The sequence below is a fragment of the Cuculus canorus genome, chromosome 2, assembly GCF_017976375.1.
Source record: "Cuculus canorus isolate bCucCan1 chromosome 2, bCucCan1.pri, whole genome shotgun sequence".
Lineage (NCBI taxonomy): Eukaryota > Metazoa > Chordata > Aves > Cuculiformes > Cuculidae > Cuculus > Cuculus canorus.
In genome coordinates, this window is record NC_071402.1 from 112,413,736 (window position 1) to 112,431,916 (window position 18,181).

At 36.1% G+C, this 18,181-nt stretch overlaps 1 protein-coding gene across 41 annotated transcripts in view; it reads left to right on the forward strand.

Moving 5' to 3' along the window:
- The window catches only part of CLASP2 (cytoplasmic linker associated protein 2), a 155,966-nt gene that overhangs the window by 97,952 nt on the left and 39,833 nt on the right, over window positions 1-18,181 (forward strand). For 16 of the 41 annotated variants that reach the window (XM_054060001.1, XM_054060006.1, XM_054060003.1 and 13 more), the window contains 9 exons: window positions 148-315; window positions 3,244-3,299; window positions 4,408-4,575; window positions 7,664-7,687; window positions 10,540-10,557; window positions 12,460-12,561; window positions 12,696-12,722; window positions 15,692-15,718; window positions 17,660-17,830. In XM_054060001.1, coding sequence (XP_053915976.1) covers window positions 148-315; window positions 3,244-3,299; window positions 4,408-4,575; window positions 7,664-7,687; window positions 10,540-10,557; window positions 12,460-12,561; window positions 12,696-12,722; window positions 15,692-15,718; window positions 17,660-17,830 — 761 coding nt within the window. The remainder of the gene's footprint in view (window positions 1-147; window positions 316-3,243; window positions 3,300-4,407; window positions 4,576-7,663; window positions 7,688-10,539; window positions 10,558-12,459; window positions 12,562-12,695; window positions 12,723-15,691; window positions 15,719-17,659; window positions 17,831-18,181) is intronic. The other 25 variants (XM_054060007.1, XM_054060013.1, XM_054060010.1 and 22 more) reach the window with 5 other exon arrangements.

The following is an 18,181-nucleotide window of genomic DNA, read 5'->3' on the forward strand; positions in this document are numbered from 1 at the left end:
GATTTAGTGAGCAGTATTGTATGCATTACATACTTCCAGCCCAAATTTCTTTTCCTCCCATCTCTGGTTCATTCTGTAATCTTTATTTCCTGACTCCACACGTTAAAGTACAGAGCACTTATATGTGGTTATTCTCTTGTTTTGCAGGGCTTATCTGGGTCTTAGAAATCACTTTCCTAATGAAGCTGAGACATTGTACAATTCTCTTGAGCCGCCCTATCAAAGAAGCCTCCAGACCTACTTGAAGAATTCTGGCAGTGTAGCATCTCTCCCGCAGTCAGACAGGTCATCCTCCAGCTCCCAGGAGAGCCTCAAGTAAGGGTCTCTTAACTGTTTATGAGCCTGTAAGCAAGTAAGAACTGTTACTCAGAAGCAAGCGAGCCAGACTTCTGTGGTGTACAGCAAAGCTGCAACTGTGTTTTGTCACTTTTAATTTCTTTTTTAATAAAAAAATATTTTATTGTGTTTTGCTATATGGCTGCATTACCCCAGCAAGGTTAAAAATAAGGGCAGACATTAGCTGGATTTTAGCAGGCTCTGTTACACCAAAATATCAAGGTTTACATATTGATGTCCAGCATTGTGATGCGATGAATAAGTATAGTAGGAAAGAAATAATGGTGTTACTCCCTTTTCATCCCTCTTCAGTGGGAAATATGAAGAAGAGACGTTGACAGTGAGATTCACTCAGAGTAGAGAGGTTTTTTTCTGTCTTCACCATATTCAATATGTATTAGCAGTATTTTGCAGCTATGCCAATTACTAGACCGTGAATCTGTGCTGCAGTCAGGGGTGTATTAATATGTATAGGCAAACTTCAGCTGATTAGATAAGCTGGCTTTAGGTACCAATAGCAAAAGTAATCTACTGGCTTTTTAGTAGTGTGAAATAGTAATCTATGTAACCTTTTCCTATAATTTCTAGAAAGCTTCTTCAAAATATTTAAACCTGTTAAGATTTCAATTCAGATGCTTTATTTCTGAAGCCAGAGAACTTGTGTGCTCACTTTTGATTTGAAAGCAAAGACAGCTTCCAGTGTGTTGGGAGTTAATGTTTTTTCTCCTTTTTAGGCTGCTGCCTTAAATATGAGAGTCTTTCTTCCTCCTCTGTCATATCTTATCTTTCCTGTGAGAGTTGTAATTATAAAAGACATTTTAAAAATAATTGTCTGTAACATAAGCTAACACTTCATTTTCACAACTGTTTATTTAAAGATTAATTACTCTAGTTTAAATTAATCTATATTACCTGCCTGAAAACCAATGTGCTGTTAATGAGTTGCTAGTAATGAAATGTTAAAAACTAAATTACAGAGAAATTAGAATCTTAAAATACTCTTAAATTCTCAAATAAGTTGTACTTTCGCTATTGCGAGGTATGTTAAGTACTACAGTATAGAAAGGTAGGAGTAAAATAAAAGATAGACAGAAGAGATCATGATATTGGAAGGTAATTAGCTGATTTTTCACTAATTTTGCATCTGGATTCATGTCATTTTTCCTGTGCTACCCAAAATTATATTTCTGGCTTCCAGCATGGATGGTGAGTTCTCCCTGTAAAGACCAGCTTAGAAAATATCGGTATGGTTTTCCTAAAAGTCTGATCCTCCATGATTTTTGACACTCTGAGGGCTCTTACAGATCACTGATCAAAAATGGTTTTAAAGGGAGTGGGGAATGAGGGGACTGTGGTGACTTGTGCCTACCTATATGAAACTGCTTAAAGGAAATGTCAGTAGCAATAGATGATGCGAGTGCTGAAATTGTGATAGTTGTCATAGAATCCTAGAAAAGTTTGAGTTGGAAGGGACCTTAAAGATCATCGATTTCCAACCCCTCTGCCGTGGGCAGTGACACCTGCTACTACCTCAGGCTGCCCAAGGCCCCATCCAACCTGGCCTTGAACACCTCTGGGGATGGGGCATCCACAACTTCCCTGGGCAACCTATTCCAATGCCTCACCATTCTCATGGTGAAGAAATTCTTCCTAACGTCTAGCCTAAATCTGCCCCTCTCCACTTTATACCTGTTCCCCCTCGTCCTGTCACTACAAACCTTTGTGAACAGTCTGGGCCTTCTGTTTGGAGCAAGTTGTAAAGATGTACCCAGGAGCCCTGCCTGGGTCTTCTCGACTCACTTAGAGTAAAATACCCCCAAATCATCAATTAGTAATGTCAGAAAAGCAAGTATTACTCATAATAAGTTGCAAATATATGATCTTCGGTGAGGAATTAAGTAACTGTGCTGACCTCTGTATTATCACTGAGCACCTGAGATAGTGGCTTGGATAAATACACTGTATTGTTAATCTTTTCTCTCCGCTTTAAGGTTTAAAGTTAGAGAGGGATTATTTTTGCTAAAGCTGAGACTCTAGACTTGGGCTGTAATTTGACTATTGATGAGTCAACTATTTCAGTAAATACAAAGCGTCCCAGTCAGATAAATATTTAGATGACTTGATATGAATCAAGGAATGAAGTATCATGCTTTCTTGTACTAGTCTTTTGCTTTTCCCTGGCACCTCTGAATGCATTTTACCTTTCTAAACCAGGCAGGAGGAAGGGCTCACAGTTAAACTAGAGAAGACAGGAGAATCTGCTTCAGCAACTGCTCATTTTTGCAATAAGAGTAAAGGGAAATGGAGAGAAAATGTAGAGGAAAAGACATGGGGGTTTTCTCCTTTTACAAATTGTGGGACACTCTAATATTGAAATGGGTAATTCTGTCTGCTTGGAAGTTCTAGCATTTTCCTTTCTAGTCTATAACTCAGTTCCTGGGAGATTCAGGAGTGGAGGAGGCCTATGAATTGTACACCTGCTTTTCTTGTTACTGCAGACACCGCTTCACGTAATTTCTATGTTAAGTCGGGCTTTTTGTGTAATTCCTGCTGATTTTGTTCAGCTGCTGATTTGGAAGACCATCCCTGTGGTTAAAAACCTCATACTGACCACCTTCAATGTTTCTGTGACCAATTCTGAAACGCCTGAACTTTGTTTTAGCAAAGCATGCCTGTTGGTAACCTAATAATTAATGCTTTGTGATGAAGTTGTAATATTATAAAATACAAAAAATGTGATGATTGTGTTTTTCTTATCATTCTGTATTTAATGTGTTTAACTAAAATACACTGAGGAAATTGAAGGGGAGAAAATAATAATTTTATTTTTCTCTCCTCTCCTTTGTCATTGCCTTTTGAATCTGGTACATGAGACTTACTCTGGCTTTCTTCACTCCTTTTTTTCAGTCGGCCTTTATCTTCTAAATGGTCTGCAGCCAGCCCAGCAAGCCTTGCAGGCAGAGGTAAGGTGGTTGCTGTATAATGCAGTGCACAAGAATTGTTCTTTATCTTCTTTGAATTAAAAGTTTTCAAATGCAGTTTAAAATCTTCTTAAGCATTTCATGTTTTTCCAAGATGTATAATGGTCTCACTACAAACTGCACCTGGAGCTGAGATTGCCTCCTATTTCGTTCACGTTTTACGTATTTTCACTTGTTGCAGTATACGACCGATTTACTATGTATTGGTACTATTAATTTATCATCTGTCATGGAGTCTTATCATAGAATAGTTACTTTCAGAGAAGCGAAGCATATGATTATTAGGTTTACAGCAGTTGGAAATAAAGGACTCGTACTTTTCATCTGTTCCCATGTAGCTGTTTTATGAAAAAAACAAAAACCAAACCCACAACTTGTAATTAGAGTTTAATTTTGTCTTGAGTTTTCAGAATTTAATATCTTCATTCTCTTTTCAAATAATGTGTTTGTAACTCTCGTCGAGTATATCATTGAAGTCCTTTTTACAAATGACCATTAATTGAGAGTGCTTGCTTTCTGGATACTGAAACTGTTAAGCTGGAGTCAAGTTTCAGCATAAACCTACGGTTAAAATTAAATGAGGCAAACAGTTAATACTCAGTAAATAATAGGAGGTGAATATAAAAATACTTTACAGAAGATTAGATCCTAAAGCAATTCAGGGTATGTATTCAAGTTGCCTGTGGCTTTGTCTTGGCTGACATGTGTGAGTATCTTGCCTCGGTATCACAAGGGATGCTGTGAATTTCCTTTCGTTGGTAAAACATTCAGTAATGTATTAGATCACACGTTATGTGATTTGTACTAGGGTTGGAGCGCATAGCTGGTACTAAATAATGGTAACATTTTGTGCTGAATGAAGAGACATACTACTGTAAGATAAAATGTTCTTTATCTGAATTGCATGACAACACCAGGTCCAGTTTGCTTCTTGACCTCAATAGTAATTTGTCTAGTATTAACTTGACTTACCACTATTTTACATTGTATTCTGTACATCTTGCGGGTATGCTGCAGTAGTAGAAAATGTTAATCTTTCAAGTATTATTAATCTTATTCATTACCTGGTTTTATTTTATTTTCTTGCTAGTTTCAGGCAGCAAGACTGCTCCAAGCCCAGGAACTCTGCAAAGGTCTCGCAGTGATATAGATGTTAATGCTGCCGCAGGCGCAAAGGCCCGCCATGCTGCTGGACAGTCAGCTGGAGCTGGGCGCTTGTCAGCAGCTGGTCTACCTCCGGGATCTTATGCTTCGCTAGGTAAGGAGAACATCTTTACAATACTGTGAAATATTTTTTGATCAAAAACGTTACAGGAAAACACTTCTACATTTGAAAAATTGTCATAATATTTAGTAGTATTGAAGTACTGCAAAAGAGCAGGTGTTCTGAGGTAACTTATGAACTTTACTAGATATTTAGTTTTCTTGTGCTGGAAGAATGCCAATGCAAAGAATGTATCCATACTATGCTCTTTGAAAAGTTTTAATCTGGCGTTAGATATTGGAAAGAGCGATACCTTCTCCTAACAGCAGATGGTGATCATGGCTTTTCTGTATGTAGAACTGATAGGGAAATGAGTGTTAGTACTCTGTTGTCCTTTTTTTCTCAGCTCTTTAGCTATTTTGCAACAGTGCTAAAAAGATGTTCTAGCAGTAAGTGGTGGCTTCTTCACATAACATAGAAGTGTTTTACACGATAATAACATTGATTTCATAGATTTCTTTCTAAGCACGTTGGTGTAACTGTGTGAATGTTTTTATGTAGGTGAGTCTTCACTGCTGTTAGACGTAAAAAGTGCTGCAAGTGATAAGACTGCAGAGAAGGATTTGATGGTGGTGGTAGTAGATGATAGAACCTCCACTAAGTGGGAAGGGTAAAGAAATGCAGGCATGGTTTTGTTCCTTTTACGTTATCCATGCTGTAGGAGTAGCAATGAGGAAGTGAGGTTTGGTGTTGACAAAACAATTATTTCTTCTCTCCTTGTGTGCCAGCTAGATCAGCAGGGAGGCAAGTCCTGGTGTCAGTATTGCTGAAGGTGATGACAAGACAGGCAGAGAAACAATATAGTACTTCTGATTTACCTTGAGTTGATTCTTTTGTCATCAGGGCCTGCTTGAAATGGCTTGAACACCATTGGTTTTAGGATTAAGTTTATGAGTGTGAGCAATGCTGACTAAATACTGAATGCTATTTGAAATATTACAGTAATTTTGGAAGTGGGCTCCCTCTGGTGCCCACAGGAAGGGATTCCAAGAACTTGCTGGGTGGCAGGAGGACAATGAAGTTCGTCTGCTCAGTTTGTTTGGTGGAGGAGATGTGCTTGTGGTTATCACTTGAGAAATTCTCGGTTCCTCTGAACTTAATGCCTAAAAGCCTGAAGTAGGTAGAATTATTTTCCAAGATCAGAATATTGCTTGGTCTGTTTTGGGGTGCAGTCTGAATCTCAGACAAAGCTGGAGTTCAGCTGTTGTGAGAGGTAGAAGTGACACAAAGCGTGGTGGCAGAAGGGAAAAAAGATTGCATGGAAAACAAAGATTGAATTATCTCTCTGTTACTCTGCTCTTTCCATGCAATGAAGGGACTACTTTCGTTTTGAGAGTTTCATGGAAAATAATCTCTTGATTGTAGTATTGGCTTCCTTTCAGAACATTTTAACCCATATGTGATTCATGCCCAGAATTCGGTAAGCAAGGGTTGAGAAGGACACAGAGGATTTGAAGGAAGCAAACAGTGGTAGATTTATGCAGGAAAATAACAGAAATAAAGAAATAGCTTATTCTGTTTGTAGTTGAAAGATTTGGGGGTGGGGGGAATAAATAGGCAGTAAGTGCAGGTCATATTCTTTTGAAGGATTTGAGTAGCTGGACAGCTTTGCTTGCCTAGCAGGTGCAGTCACTTGTGGAGAAGAATACAGTGGTGGTTGGAAATGGCAAAATAGCAATAGGACAGTCAGATCCTATTACAGACGCTGTAAGGGCAGCGGTAGTCAAGGAGACTGACTTTGTTTACAGTGATAGGAAAGTACTAGTGCTTGATTGATCTTGACTCAGTCTCCTAGGAGGTTTTACCTTGTGGTAAAGGTAATTTAAATTTACCAGTGGTAAGGTAATTTAAATGACGCATAACCTGTCTGCTCTTACCTGTGTAGAGAGTGTGACTTGTGTTTGACTATGGATTAACCATGGGATCTGCCTCAAAATGTTGTTGTCTCTTGGTTTGAATTTCAAAAGGTAACCTTAAAATTACTGGGGTGTGAATCCAAGCAAATACTGTCTCCCAGAAAATGGGCTACTTTGTAAATATCTCCCCTCTTTTTTTGTAGGAAGAGGGTTGTTTATGCTTTAATTAAGGTATTGAAACTTAAATAACAGGATAGTCAAGATAAAGCTGACCAGGGTACTAAAATGCTTAGAAAATGCTACCCATTTTCAGAATGGGTTCCCATCTTCTCTGATGTCAGTCAGTATAAAAATCAATGACATTGTCTCCTGGAGCCTGAAATAAAGTTAACCCTTATTTACAGAGAAGCATCTGCCTTTTGCTTAAACAGCTGCCAAATTTAGAGCCTCAAAGGGCCACAAATTCATGAGCATAGTAATCTACAATTGTCTCCACCTGTCTCTTCCCTATTTATTATTACTACAACTCTTGCTTGCTTATTTTTATGTATTTCTTTAAAGACTGTTCAAGAAACAGGAGGACATTTTCTACTTCAGTTATTCTAAATGTTGACTATTTTTGATGTCTTTAAGTATAAATGTCCTTTATGAGGATACTTGAGCTGTAATTATGTGTGTCTCATGCTAAATATTTTGATCATTACTGTCAGAATAAGTGTGTTCAACTGAACTGGTAAATCTTTAATGCTTTTAAACCAGAGTAGAACTTTTTCCCATTTGTCCTCCGTCTTCATTGTGACGTCTTTCTGCCCTCTGTCCCTTACCCCAGCTGCAGCTTCATGCTGACTAGCAAATTTCGTAAGAAATGGAAATATTGTAGTTCAGTAACAATATTAGTATACACTGATGCTTCAATAACTATTGACACCAAGCATGAAACAGTTTGTAAATATTTTACTGTAAGAGTTTGCTGAAATCTAAGTAATGGGGAGAGATTCAGCATCCCTATGCAGGGCACTTGTACACTGTTCTGTAATTTTGTACCTTTGACTGAGAGAAACCAACTTTACTTAAGGTAGCTTATACATGCATGAATTAGATAAACATGTCTGTTGTATTTAATATTAATGTATTTTCCTTAATTAATGTTTTATGACTCTGCTGTGAACACCTTTATTCTAACACACTAAGTTTTCCATGTTTCTTTGCCTGCTTTTTCAACAAAGAGGATACTTCTGACAAGATGGATGGTAAGAAATTGTTTCATCTGTCCTGTAATTCTATCAAATATTTAATCAAGTATCTTTTATGCAAAATTATTGATGTTTAATATATTTGTCTGTTCATTAACAAAATACTATGCTGTTTTCATTAACGCGTGTGTAACCTTGATGTCTTAATGTGTGTGTTGTGTTATTGCTGTATTTGTCGATGTTTTTGATGATTGGTCTGTATCAACAGAAACTTTATCAGAAATTGGATGTTACTCCTATTCATTTAAAAAAGCTGTATTAATTACAGAGCAATTCTGTAAGCAATAGTTGCTCTTTTTTAACTAGCTCTGATTCCATCGTGGTTTCCTAGTTTTAGCTGTAAAGTCAATTTTTTTGACTTCTTGCCAGAACAGCAATGGGAGAGCAGAAGATACTTGACCACATGATTAAGGGTTCTTAAAAAAAACCCAAACTTTAAATCTTCTCTTGAAAAGTACTCTGTCAAATTCTAGGCTGGCTACGTAATTTTTAGTGCTTGTAAACACTGTAATAAATTGTAATTCTATTAAAGAATAGTTTGTTAGGAAGACGTACCTGTTAAAACCACTTACTAAGTATTCCAGCTAAGTTTTAGTGCTTGCTTTTTTTTTAATTCACGGTATAAAAAACATAGAGGGAGCTATCATATACTTTTATCCTATCTGCAAGACAGTTGAGAGTCAAACTTCTCATAGCGTTTGTCTGTTTCAGGTGTATGCAAGTAGTGCTTTCGGTATGATAAAGTGACAGGGTCCCAGCTTGATGCCTGATGATTCTGAGTCTAATTTATTGCTGGGGAGAGCTTAACAAATTAGTTATGTTTACTGCTTACTTAATAATTCTCATCATATGGTCATATGTGTTTATTAACAGTACATATTTTGAAGAATGAGTAGTTTACTGGAAGCAAAGCAGGGTGATATTTTTCATGGAAATTAAACAGTAAGGAGGTCAATCTCTAAAACCCAGAATCCTGAATTATTTTAAAGCACAGATAATCAGTTTCCTGAGAGATTTTTTTTTGAAGATTTTGAGCCATTTTTGAGTCTTGCAGATGGCAAGCCTGCTTTAATAAAATGAGGAGTGTTTATACAGGATAGCAGTGTCTGTCTCTCTTATCTCCACAGCAGATTTCTGTACGTTGCACATAATGGGATTTATTCATAGCTATCTGTTCTGAAAACTTGATTTTGAGCTTTTGTACATTGTCACCATCAGTAAAAGTTCTTAGAGCCATGCATACGAGGCTTTTTCTTCTATTCAGACCAGTAGTCACAACTAATTGTATCTCGCATATCTGTTTAAAACTAGTAGGGTAAGTGCTACATAATTGATCAGAACAACAGGGTGGTTTTTCTAGAGGTTGTCTGTAGGGATAACATATAAGACAGAATGAAAACAGCTTAGCTCTCCAGCTGTAGTTGTATGATATAGCTGCGATGATCTAACTGCCACAAGGAGGAACTAATCATTTTTTCTTTTCCCACTAATTTTGGCCACCACTTCTTTTACTTGTAGCATTCCATTATCAGTCACTGTAGGTGAACAAACCGGAAAACTGATTTCATAAACCAAAAGTGAGTAGTAGCCTGTTGTATAGCTTTTGGAGCAAACAGTGAGCCATTAGCCATCCAAATCATGTGTGGTAGCACAGGGACGGGATGAAGGAGAAGCAGAACCATCCTTTTTAGGAGCAGTTAGCTGTTAGCCTGGCTTGGGTGTTGCACAGAACCTGCTTTCCGAGATCCACGTCTGGAATATTGTTGGATTTTGGAAGGTAGTTAAAAGTTTGGGGGTTTTATACAGACTGGCAAATTTGATCTGGAAAAACTTGAGGCACTCCTACATACATATTACTGTAACTGATTTTTGTGAAGAAGCATTGACATTTACACCAAATTCATTATGAGAAAGAGTTTTTAGGAATAGTGGCTTGACTATAGTATAATATGAGAAAGCTGAAGCCAGATTGGCTGCCAAAGTTAAGTTCAGACTAGCCAAAGACACTTAACAGATGTTTTAATCATTGTATTTCTCTTACAAGGCAGAATCAGGATAGAGTGAAACTGAAATTAAAATGCTCTTTGATTTTTTTGAGGCATTTATATAGCTACTAATGTGTAATTTATTCAATAATCAGATTTGTTTCAAAGGAACTTGAGAGAGGAAGAACTGCAGTTAGTTTCCCATCGATTCCTAGGTACTTATGTCAGTTAAAAGATTTGTCCAACTTTCATTTTGTCGTAATGAAGTCTTGTTAAGCTTGGCATACTTGTGCAAGTGTGATGTGGTTTCAGCAAGCTCATGTTACTCCCAGTTCTCTGAGTAAAACCTGATCCTTATACATGTAGATCTGCAGGGTAATCATGGACTTAATTCAGAGAAGTCCTCCTTGCTGGCAGTTCTATCAGATTATCGCTGTCCAGTGTGGGAAACATCATCCTTGTGTTTATCTCTGAGACAGTTTTTATATTTTATACTTGATATTTGAACATGTTTTACGTTTCCAGAAGAGCTTGCACTAAAGCATTTTTCATGTCCCTTTTGATCTGTACATGTCATTTTGTTGACTTATTTCAGATTTTTTCTTTTTCTATTGATGTTTTTATTGATTTTGTAACGGTTGTGGAAGACAGTGCTATTTATTGTATTCTTATAAATCATTAACAGTATAGTACGGATGTTTCTTGGCAGTTTTGCTTTAGTTCTGTGATGAAATTGCAGCACAAAAGCTTTAGACCCCTTGCTTGATAAAATCTGTCACCATTCATAAGTCTAGTCTCAAAAAGGAATTGGAGACACGCAGTATTGTTTGGAATATCATGTATTTTATTATTTTTCCTGTTTAGGAACAGCTTCTGAAGATGGTAAGAAAATATTTTGTCAGAATAGCTAATATGTTCAGCTTCATATTTTCATTGATCCAAATTAAGCTTTAAAAATAAGAGTATGGTCTTTCTGGGGCTTTGTGGAGGTTCAGAACTCCAAATAGCTTATGCATCTAATACTTCGTTGTCATGTAGTATTTTTTAAGTTCTTTTGTTTTTATTTTAATTCTCAAGTACTCATCTGCAGTAGAAGTCTCTCATTGCTTAACATTCTTAGTGTGAAAATACAGGAGCTTTATGATTTTGCATTTGCTTTTTAAAATGAATCTTGTTACAGAATACTTCATGAAATGTGTTCATGCTCTGGGAAACAGGTGCTACTGTTACTCATCTCTTTGAGACTTGAGAATTTGTTTTCAACACACTATTAACATTTAAACCTGGTATCAGAGAGACACTCTAAGGGACTTAACAGTTCATTTGTCTCACAAATACAAACTGGTTTTTTGACTTTGATAAAATTGAACCAGGTTCCAAGTGATAATTTAACATAGTATTGAAATAGTGGCACTCTGTATTCCTCTGTTGTTGGGCCAAATTCTGAATGCAGCTACATGCCTTGTGGTCTCACAGAGTTTCTCAGTGGGAAAACATTGCCATTGCACGGGGATAACTAGTAGAGCTTGGACTGGTTAATTTAACCATTCTTGCCAGCATATTGTTTTCTAATAGTTCAGTGAATAACTTCCTTTATTCTGATTCTCTTCTTGTAGACTCTCATGTATGGCTATTCCTTCTGCTTGGATGAATAATATTAACTTGGTTGGTCACCACATTCTGCTGTGGGAAGACTAAAGAGGCTAGAACTAAATAACAGTCTGTGCATTTAATTCTTCTGGGTCAACTATTGGCTCTACATGTCTAGAAAATATTTTAGCTGTGCTGTTTTTAAAAGCGAATTACTTGCTGAGTTAGATTGACCCTGAGCAAGCTTTTGGGGTTTTGTTCTTGCAACTTAAAAGAATTATGGTTACCATATTTGGCTGTTTGTTTCATTTTTCTGTTATTTGGGAAGTTGGCTTAGGAAATGTAGTACACAACTCTACTCTTTCCTTTTACAAATAATCTCTCAGTTGTGTATAATTCATCCAACTTGGAGTCTGTCTTTTGTAATTCTGTTGTACACTCCAGATGTTACGAGGAACATGGCTAATGATGCAGCAAGTTTTAAGCTAAAACCAAGGCAGTTTGGCATTCTAGAGAGAAGTGACTCATTTTAGTTGCAGATACTCAGTTTATTCTGTCTCTTAAGGAGAGTAGTATTTCCTTATATCACGTCACTGAAGTGTACTTAGTCTTTGCAAAATGCTGTAAAAGGCTTGGGAAATCCTGTTGAAGTTTGTGTGAAAATGGTATAAACTTCAGTAATAGAGAAGCTAGCATTTAGACTTCTAAAGAGAGATGTGAACTTAGGAAGAAAAATCAAAACCCTGTGCAAAAAATCATCAATGGAATTTTTGTAGTTTTGTGACAGCAGAAATAAAATTACAACCAGAAGTAGTCATGACAAGCGTGTGCCTGATACAGCAACATTAGCATAAGCTTTGCCTATTGTATTTAATAACTTCCCCATTTTTAATATAATCAACCTGTTTATGTAGGAAGCAAGAACTAGCTAACTAGTTCAGGGTGTTTAAGTGGTGAGGTATAAATTGTTTGCTCAAACATGTAGCATCAGAGAAGTATTTTGATTTTTCAGCTATTAAATCCTGAAGGTGTTCAAATTTCTACTAATTATCCCAGGTGAATTTTCATCGATTGAGTTTTGTTACACTGCTTTTTATCTACAGAAACTTAAGAAAATATTATTAAATGATATTGATGATTTGCTTTTTCTACATTGCCGTGAAAAACTGGTTTAATGCCGCTTTTCTTTTGTAGGTCGTGTACGAACAAAGCTTTCAACGCCTTCTGTTGGTATTGGAAATTCTAAAATAGATTCCAGAGGGCGGAGTAGAACCAAAATGGTTTCACAGTCTCAGCGTATGTATTTTCTGTTTGTCGGTTATACCTGATAAAGAGGCCAAATGCTTAAGCATATGTTCATTGACCAATGGCTACAGTCAAAGTTAATTTTAAAAGACCTCTGCATACTGAGTTGTTGTTCTGTGCCTTAGGTTCATCATCGCCAGACAGCAATGAAGGTATTTTTTTCAGTGTTTTGGGTCAGTGGTATTTGCATGCTTTTTTAATTCATGTTGTTTTTCTCTGGACAAAACACTAGGTTAAGCCTTAGTTTGACAATTAAACTAGATATTATAAGAGAAAATGAAACCTACCCTGAAGTCCTGTCTTCAGTTATAACTTCTCAACATTCTTTTCCCCCCCTTTCTGACCTCTCTGACACAAAACACCAGTAAACTTTTGTGTCATATCTGTGTGACACGTGGACCAGTAACACAGAAGAGTGGGTAGATTGGATGGTGTCCTCAGTGTTACCGGCAAAATCTGATTTTTCAGTTTTCAGCAAGTTGTCTTTTTTCCTCCAGAAATGCCTGTTTTCGTTTTAAGCTAGACACAGCTCTAACTCTTGGGTCAATACTTCTTTTTTTGTATTACAAATGTTACCATTACTTAACTCTTCTTTGGAGTAAAACCTCTAGACCCTAACTTTATAATCAGTTACTTAGCTTATAGTGAATGACAGGGCTAAAACAAGCAATTTATATTAGTTAATCCACAGTAATTTTCTATATGTGTTTAGAAACCACATCAAATGCAGGATTTCTGATCTAGGCGAGCACTCTGTTGTTAATTTAAAAGACCTGATTTCCACACATGCCTTTGCATTGACTGTCTTACAGGAGTTTGTTTGCTTGTCTCATGTCTCCAACAGAAAACTTCTGACCAAGCTCTGTAGTGTTTTTAGATTCTTATCTTAGTCTAATTTAAAGTAAAGTGCAATGAAATTAGTGAAAGGAAGACAATAACAAAATCAAACAAAATCAAAGTAAACTAACCTGTCCTATGGTTTGTCAGGTCTAATATTTTAAACCCGGTAAATCATACAGAATTTGAATTTTCCAATACGATTTTGCTTTGTGTAACCTTACCATCTTCCTCTTAATAAAAATCCTGATCTTTATCCTGGGAGAAACATTTATTTTCGTTGCAGTGACTGCATTTATCATAAATAGAATATCTTAGACTTAAAAAAGCAGATAGAACAGTTTGGATTTCGTTTTTTTTTTTCCTGTTAAGAGTACAGTTTTGCATTACTTCATTTTCCAGCAAGCAAAGCTGGATCAAACCTGATCCAATGATTGCCAGTTTTGAGAAATAGAACTTTCAAAAAATCTGAACAGATAAATACAAAGTCCAGCAACAGAAATTCTCTTAAGTAATTTTTTACTTTAATAGTGCTCTAATCCCACAAGTATTTGAGGAATGGGAGCTTGAAAATGAAGTGTAGTTATTAGCTGTGACAAAGGTTTTGCAAAACTCGTTCTATGTTTTCAGTGTTAAGATGACTTTATTATACCATAAGCTAAGAGTATTTGGGTTAATAATTTAAAGGAGAAATAAGAATCCCATCAAATCACTTTTCCCCTTACACTTTATGAAAGCTGTAAGCAGTATCTGTAATACTCTTTGTTAATAGTAGGAAAGTTCTGGAATAAGCTTTTTGAAAATACCTTTGTACTTTGAATAGATTTGGTGAATTCTTAATAAGTTAAGGTAATTGATAAGTTATTTAGGGGAGGGTTAAATTTAGGTAGCAACTTAAGACTTCTGGGTGAACAGTGTTTCCCTGAATATAGGGGCAGTTTAATATTGTATGACAAACTGAAGCCTTTTCAGTTTCTTTTTACTAATAATGAGAACTTTTTTTTTCCAAGAGAATTCATTTTTACACAATATTAATATCTAAAGAGATAAATTGAGTGGATGTTGAGATAACTAGATTTGTCTGCGTGTGATGATGTGTGAAAATTAAATGCATGAATGAATCTTCACAGCTTTTTACTACTTCAGCTCAGAACTGGTGGCTTCACATAGCTTGTTATAATCTGTCATTGGGGGAGAACAAGAATTCTGAGATGTTTTAAGGAAGATAAAAAGGGCAAAGGAGAATTGTAAGGGGCTTATATGTCAGCTGTTTGGACAACATTTGCTTTATTTGACTGAAAATTTTCACAGTGTTGTGGGGAGCGAGACGCATGATGTTTACAAGGGACCATTTTAGTTCCCCAGCTTACAGTGGGAGAATAGCTTCATATTAGATATAAGCTTTTATTTTTTAAAAGTCACAGTAACACAGATGCTTTGTAAATTTAGGGATACAGCTATTTATCACTTTTGTTCTAAGATCATTTTATGAAAGACTTGCAAATTTGAATGCCTTCACAAAAAATGCTTTTTTAGGGTTTTAGAAGCCCTTTACTCTTCCTCTTCAATTTTTTAAATTGTGACATAAATTCATATCCGATCTATAGCTCCTTATTTTATGCCTGTCCATGGAAAAAAGTTGTTCTGCTTTTATCCTCTTGTTTTGTTGTCAGGTAATCTTCATTCAGACAAAAAGAACTCAATTTCTGAATGGAAACAAATTATTACTTTTATACTTTAGATTGATTTTAAAGAGGAAAACCTGAAATTCTATGCAAGTCTTTTCAGTTGTGCCATTGTGAGTTTGGTTTCTTTTTCGTTTTGCCATCCACCGCACCTGCAGCTCAGTTCCTTTACTGTCTGTCTCAAAAAAAAAAGTTTTGGCCTTGTGTGTAATTTTTGTTCAGCTGTTGAACTTCTTGAACTTTTTTTGGCAATGTAATATTCTTTTAAAGTAACATGCAGGCTACAGTTTCATGTTTAATTGAAATGTAATTCTTCAGTATTATCCAGTTATCAGTTAGAAAGCTGAAGAATTGTAATTTGCTTGTGCAGCTTTGCTTCATCTGCTTCTTATATAGCATCTAAGTTTAATTCTTCAACTGTGGAAGCTACTTAAAAGCACTGCTTTAGCATAACCCACTTGTGGCTTTTTTTTTTTTCCTGTGTGAAATGACTAAAGCTTTCTTATTTCCATTTGCCATGCATTTTTTAAACTGCTCTGCTCACTCCCTCTTCATGGATTATAAACCCCTACCCTAATCCTGCCTTTACACTTGTTCAGGATCACAGTCTGCTAACCCCATTGGTGGTAAGAGTCTACAGAATTTGTGTATACGTCATTGTTTGATCACCTGTTTTGACATATCTCATTTAAGGACCCTATTCAGCAGAAATTCTGGCTTGCTTTTTTCCATATGCTACACTTAACTAATTGGATGTAGTTCTTATTTAGAGGCAGTAGAGATGGGAGGTTTTGTCATTTTGGAACACTGTTTTAGTAATCTCATCATCATTGGGTTTGCTTTTGCTGGTAATACTGACAAACAGCGTGCCAGTGCTGTTATTAGCATGATATTTCAAGGATATTAAGCTTCATTTTGATTATTTACACTGTAGTGGTATGCTTTGCAGGTCAGTGAACAATAAATAAAGTATTAGAATGAGAAGTTCCCTTTCATCTGCATATTCTGAGAAGAGTATGTTTTTCAGGTTTCTGACCTGTTGAAGCAAATCTTCTAGAAGTCTCCTGCACAGCAAAAACTTTGGCAATAGTTTAATTGTTTTAGAGAGAGATAAAATACTGGAGGCTAGGAAGGAGGCATGGTTATATCAGGTCTAAGCTGAAATGCCCTGATATGAAGGAACTGCCAAAGCTGTCATTTTTGCAGACCACATTACTTTTATATATTTGCCTATTCTTTTTTTTGCTATAGAATTTACACTTGTTTTTTCCAGGCTGTGTTAACATTTTGTTTATCATTTCTGCTGAATAGTCCATAGTTCGGAAAAGGGATTTTGCTAAATAATCATTTCAAGTTTGAATTCAAACAATGAATCTGAAAGTATATGCATGGTACATTGTTCGAGTTTTCTCCCAACATGTAGTTTTTCAACTCGGCATATATTTCATTTTGTTGGGGATTTTCTTTCTTTTCCCATATGATCAAGCTTTAATCAACTTGTATCTCTGTAAAATGTGTCTCATAAGAACTAATCCATGAAACTCACTTGAGATGTTGCATGTTAAGTCTGTGGATCTATCAGCATAGCTGTGGTCATACTGTTTACCTGATTATTTCTGAAAGATTAACAAAAGGCTTGTATTAGTATGTAGTCAATCTTTGGTTGTACAATTATGTTTGCTTTTTATTTGGTCAGACTTCTTGAATTTAGCAGCTGGAAACAATACGTCAACTGGTGGTCTAAATTGTTTGTAACTAAAGAAGAGTGGATTCTTTGTTAGACCATAGAACTTTCTGTAAATGAACTATCAAAATTAGGGGTCGGTGACCAGTTTCTGGTAATGGGCACAGTGTGTTAATTTTAACAGTTCCAGCACTATGTAACTCATGGTTTTGATCAATAAAGGGCAGTTAAATACGTCTTGATCAATTTTCTAGCTTGTTCAAAACTAGTTGAAGATTTTCCTAGAACTTGTGGGCTAACTTTCACAGAAATAAATGTGAATATTTTAATTGTCTTCATAGACATTTTATTTAACTTCTTGGACGGTAGTGCTTTGAGACCCCGTGCTTTCAGACGCAAGGGAGAAGAGTTTAAAAGTTAGGAAAATTGTTGTTCTGTTATAATATTGGTTGCATTGGAAGAGCTGGCATAATTATGAAATCACTAGTTTAAAGTTGGCCCTTTTAGCTTTCCAGCAGTTCTTTTCTTTTTTAATATAAAATGTGATTTATGAGGCCATGTAGCTTAAAAAATGAACACAAATGTTCATGTCAGGGACATTGGAACTGTTGATGAAGACTAGAAATATTAATTATGGTTTCTTGAGCATATCTAGTACTAAATACCATGACTAGTGCTTCCTTGCATTGTTAATTTTATCTGCCTTCTATGTAGCACTATGAGAACTTGTACCAGGGTTTTCTATTTCATGTTTTTACCTTAGAAGTTTTTCCAGACCATTTCAAACTACCACCATGTTCCTACTAACTTGAGCATTGTTTTCTTTTTAACCATGGTCGTTTATCTTCTGTACTGTACTTAAATTTGTTCATTTTGCCTTCAGCTGGCAGTAGGTCTGGGTCTCCTGGAAGAGTTTTGACAACAACCACACTTTCCACTATGAACACAGGAGTTCAGAGAGTGTTAGTGAATCCTGCAGCTGCACAAAAACGAAGCAAAATCCCACGAAGTCAGGGATGCAGTAGAGAAGCCAGTCCTTCTAGACTGTCAGTAGGTAAGAATCATTGAATAACTCTTGGTTTCTTTATAGCTCTTCTTGCTTTAAGTGCTGGATATCTACTGATTGCACTTAGTTACAGATGGATGGTAAAATTAGAATACGTGTCGATAAAAATCTAAAATGGGTCTTTTTTCTGAGGCTGGTCATTGATATGAGACAGTTAAGCTGAAACTTCCTGTCAGAATGCAGTACTTTTTCTTTTCCTCATCTCCTTTTCTTCCTCCTCTTTCGCTTTTCTTCACCTGCTATCCCCACCCCCACAATGCCCATATTCATTGAATGAAACTGTAATATCATCCTGAAAAAAAATTTTTCATGATTTTCTTTTGCATATATGTGCATGTG